Source organism: Equus quagga, chromosome 1 (assembly GCF_021613505.1).
Source record: "Equus quagga isolate Etosha38 chromosome 1, UCLA_HA_Equagga_1.0, whole genome shotgun sequence".
NCBI lineage: Eukaryota > Metazoa > Chordata > Mammalia > Perissodactyla > Equidae > Equus > Equus quagga.
In genome coordinates this window covers 47,766,691-47,770,814 of record NC_060267.1, presented here as the reverse complement: position 1 = coordinate 47,770,814, position 4,124 = coordinate 47,766,691, and the positions used below count along the sequence as shown (strand labels likewise).

Here is a 4,124-nt window from a genome sequence, read left to right as displayed (position 1 = left end):
GGCAGTTGTTAAATAAGGAGAAATAAGAAGTACTAAGAATACACCCGGAGGTGGGGCTGCTGAGGGCTGGAAACTTCTCTTTTGTGATTTGATTTGTAATTACACGATTCTATTCACCTGTGATCAATCTGTGCCCTCATGATATGTTTAATTTCCTTGGTGGGTGGTAAAATTAAATGGCAAAATTTATTTTAGAAAAAAACATTTATAGAAACCTGGTTTTCTATGAACAGTAAGAACTGGAAATTATCAAATGTGCATTAGTAATACAAAAATATAAGTAAAATATCTTAAGGTCAAACAAAGGAAGATTGTAGAATTTAAATTAACCTACGATATGCACAAAAATATGGATGAATTCTACAAATAAAATATTGACTGAAATAAGCCTTTAATAAAGTATATGAAACATTTAAAATCTTACCATTTCTTCTTCATTGTCTATATAAAGCAGACTAGAGTTCTTAGAAGCACAAGCCATCAAACTCTCATTCCACACTTTTTTTTCACTACCAATGTAATAGCAATTGTTGGAATATGTGAACCACTTCTTCGGACAATGACAATTATATGCTGAAGAAATATTATGAATCGTTATCCAAAAATAATTTGAATTTTTAAAACAGAAAATTAATTTACATACTCACATAGGTATAAACATGTATGTACATAACATAGCCACGCACCCTCACAGGCTGGTACATATAAAACAAAACACACATGCACACTCTCACAGAGAAGGATCAGCTTCTCATCTCCTAATTTATGTGCCCATGGAAAGCAAATGCAAAAGCAAATCACCCACTGTATACATGTCCTGACATTCAGTGAATTAAAATAATTTTTAGAATGATAAAATTATTAATCTCATATTATAGCAGCAGGAAATTTGAGCAATTGACAACAAAGGGTCTGATGATTTTAAATGAATATATGTTCTTATTGTTATATAATAAGAAATACTCTCCTATAATCACTATTTATGAACCCTTCATTGCTCGATTTTGTATTTATTAACCCCTAAAAAAACCTGTCATTTTTGCCTAGACTAAGGTAGACACAAAATACAAACTATACTAATATCAGAACTTTGAAAATTGTCACATACCTTTCTCGATCCTTGTTATCAGGGATGAATTGTTCTGCCCCACTACTTTACTAACTAGAAAAATTAAAGCAATCCTTTTAAAAAATTAATATTGATCTAAATGAATCAGAATAATTTCATTTTCTTACATTGTAATATGGTGTATTGTCTAAGATTAGAATAATTCAGAATAAAATTGATTTTATCAGGAAAAATAATAAAGTAATGAAGATTTGTGGGAAAATATTTCAAAGCCTAAAGAACCAAACTTCACCATCTCTGATAGTATTTGGTTTAACTGATCAGAAAAATAAATTTGCACCCCTTAATAAGGTTTTTCAATCTCCTAAAGTCTATCTTTGACTTATGAAATCAGAATACATGTATATGTAGTATTTTCTGCAATCATTCTGTTATTCATACTTTTGATAAATTCAGAGTAACCATTCTACATTTAGCCTAAATGTATACATTCAAATGAGAATTCTAGTCTATAATACTATGAAATGTTTAGAGTAAGAAGTTCTCTTATAATCTTTCAAAAAGTAACTCACAGGGAATAACAACTATCGTTAACACAGTGGATAACAAGACAAGGCAGATGATTCCCAGGATCCCAGCAATGAGCTTCTCTCGAGGTGATGGTAAATCTGCAGGGAAACAGAGAAATGGAAACACTGAGAAAGGAGCGATGGAGACAATTGTTTAGATCGTTTACATTCAAGGGAACTCACATGCACAGGGAATCATATATATATAAACTTGGACACCAAACCCATACCTACCAATGTAATCTTTCTCTCAGAATATTCCATTGCATTTTCAGTAAATATAATGCTCCATGAGATGTTTGTCAAAGACTAGAAATTTAGCAATGCCTGAATGAAATTAGTCCTCAGATTTCATATTAGAATACCATGTTCCAACTGCAAGCTCTGATGCTCACTAACAAAAAATATGTAAGCTTATACTCTACTCTTTCGCCATACATCTGCACCCCAGCTGTACATTCTACAACAGTTATACTGTATGTTTATTAAATGCTTTACCTTTGCAGTGGTCGTTCCTGTCATTCCCTTGAAGATCCTGAGAAGCATTTTGAAGATTTAATTCAGCATATGTTATTTCCTGCTCAACTACTGAAATGGAGCCTTTAGTGACCTTAGGTTTCCTTTGCTGCCTCTTTGCATACTTGGCCACATTCAGTTCTGCATAGGTTACTCTTTGGTTATTCATCTCTGCAGCTGAGCGATGTCTGGACTGTGCTCTAAGATAAATGTACTTAAGAATAAATGGTATATGAAATGACGAAGTCCCTAGTTCTGTAAATCTGGGCGGGGTTGAGGGTGATTATTAGTGCTCATCTCGCAGCTGAAGCATTTAAAGTCCTGCTTTAAAATTGCTCAGAGATTTAAACAAGTGTCTCATGGCAGAATATACTTTTATAAAGATGTTCTACATTTGACAATATATTATCAGTTGGAATAATGAAAAGTGGTAAATTAGTGAGGAATAAAGAAGTTTACGAATTATAATATCCTTATTAAAGTCATATTCCACAAAAAAATTGTAACACCATCAGAATGACTGTATTAAAAATTAAAATGCTATGCTAGAAAAAAGAGATTCACCAATATTTATGATGATTTTTAAATTCAATAATGATTAAATACTGGTTGTTCTAAAAATGGGAGAATATGAAAGTTGGTATATAGATTAATTTCTTACACTAAATTATATTTATTTAGTGACTTACGTGTATTTATTAAAGGTGTTATCAAATGGTCTTTTATTTTGAATGGTTGAAAAGTTCTGAGAAATCCTTAAAAGTTTAAAGAAGTACTTTATATGTTGAAAAATGTTACATTATACACTAAACTTAGCCATAACCTGAGCAGTATTGAAAATAAAACAACAAAATAAGATTAAAAATTACTTTACAATTAATTGATAATTGATTTAATAGCTAAGATATGGACATATAAAATGGTAAACTGTTGGTTATTTATGTAAGAGCACTGTTGTTTTAAACTTCCAGAAAGATTTCATGGTTGTTAAAGTCAGTGAAGGTTGTTATGGTTGTATAAGTAATTGTAATATTCCAGATAATATAATGTAATAATTCAGTCAATGGGTTCTGTAGTCAGAGAGATCTGGAATTAATCTGGCTTTGAAATTTACAGTGGGTGACCTTTAAAAAGTTACTTAGTGCCTAGTGACCTAGTATACTAATCTAAAATGGAAATAAGTGTATGTAAGTTATAATGCACGTAATACTTAGTACTGGACCTGTCACTTATATACCTTCAATAAATGTTTTTTTAATTATACTTTAGTCACAATTTCCATATTATTATTTCTGATTCTTATCATTTAGACCTTGTAAAATAATTTAAGCAGGAGTCTCTAATGAGTACAGTACATTTTTCTGCTGTTTGTTCAATTTTTTAAAAATCCTTTTGATGGTTTATAATTAAGTTTAAATTAGCAATTTACAGATGCTATCTAATGCTTAGTTTTATTAGAAATTAAGCTGCTTTTATTCAATCCAAGTAAGTGTGTGAGTAATTATGTTTGGCCTTCGTCATGCAATGAATTCCTTTTTAAGAATCTATTTATAAAGCTTAAGCAAAATATAAATTAACATATTTTTACGCAAAAAAATCTTGCACTCATTATAAAATCCAAAATTCGTTGTTCCTTGTGATGTTTATGAGTTTACTTTAAATTATATTGATTTACAAACCCAGATACCCATGTGTGTATGTAACTTGACAAATTTTCTGCAGGCAATAATTTGAATTCTTTAAGAAATCTTCCAACATGTTTTATATTTTATGGTCGCTTTTTACTCTAAATTATTTAAATAAAAACACCAATGTTCTACTTTGATTTTGTTGTATACTAATTGTAACTCAGTTGCATCACATCCAGCATTTGTTATCTCCCACTAAACGAGGTGGACTGGTGGAAAGACAGGAGAGTAGTGACACATACCTTCTGTTGGCCAGAAAGTGGTGCATCCTCTAGTGGGAGG

At 30.8% G+C, this 4,124-nt stretch overlaps 1 protein-coding gene across 2 annotated transcripts; it reads right to left on the bottom strand.

The window, feature by feature from the left end:
- Positions 1-299: 299 nt before the first annotated feature.
- On the bottom strand, positions 300-2,323 carry LOC124226200 (NKG2-A/NKG2-B type II integral membrane protein-like). 2 transcript variants are annotated; one of them, XM_046639146.1, is made up of 4 exons: positions 2,137-2,323; positions 1,642-1,737; positions 1,109-1,162; positions 300-573 (listed from the first exon to the last, which is right to left on the bottom strand). In XM_046639146.1, exons 1-4 carry the CDS (start codon positions 2,321-2,323, stop codon positions 413-415), a joined length of 498 nt encoding a protein of 165 aa, XP_046495102.1. In that variant the 3' UTR covers positions 300-412. The 2 variants fall into 2 exon arrangements, with proteins under 2 accessions (XP_046495102.1, XP_046495109.1); XM_046639153.1 differs by lacking the exon at positions 1,109-1,162.
- Positions 2,324-4,124: the final 1,801 nt, after the last annotated feature.

What these genes read in the sequence shown, in the direction of transcription:
- LOC124226200 (XM_046639146.1), bottom strand. Translation starts at nt 2,323, where the DNA reads ATGAATAACCAAAGAGTAACCTATGCAGAACTGAATGTGGCCAAGTAT. An exon ending in CAGGAACGACCACTGCAAAG is followed by an intron (nt 1,738 to 2,136) that starts GTAAAGCATTTA and finishes GTTTCCCTGCAG; the next exon opens with ATTTACCATCACCTCGAGAG. An exon ending in GATAACAAGGATCGAGAAAG is followed by an intron (nt 574 to 1,108) that starts GTATGTGACAAT and finishes ATATTTCTTCAG; the next exon opens with CATATAATTGTCATTGTCCG.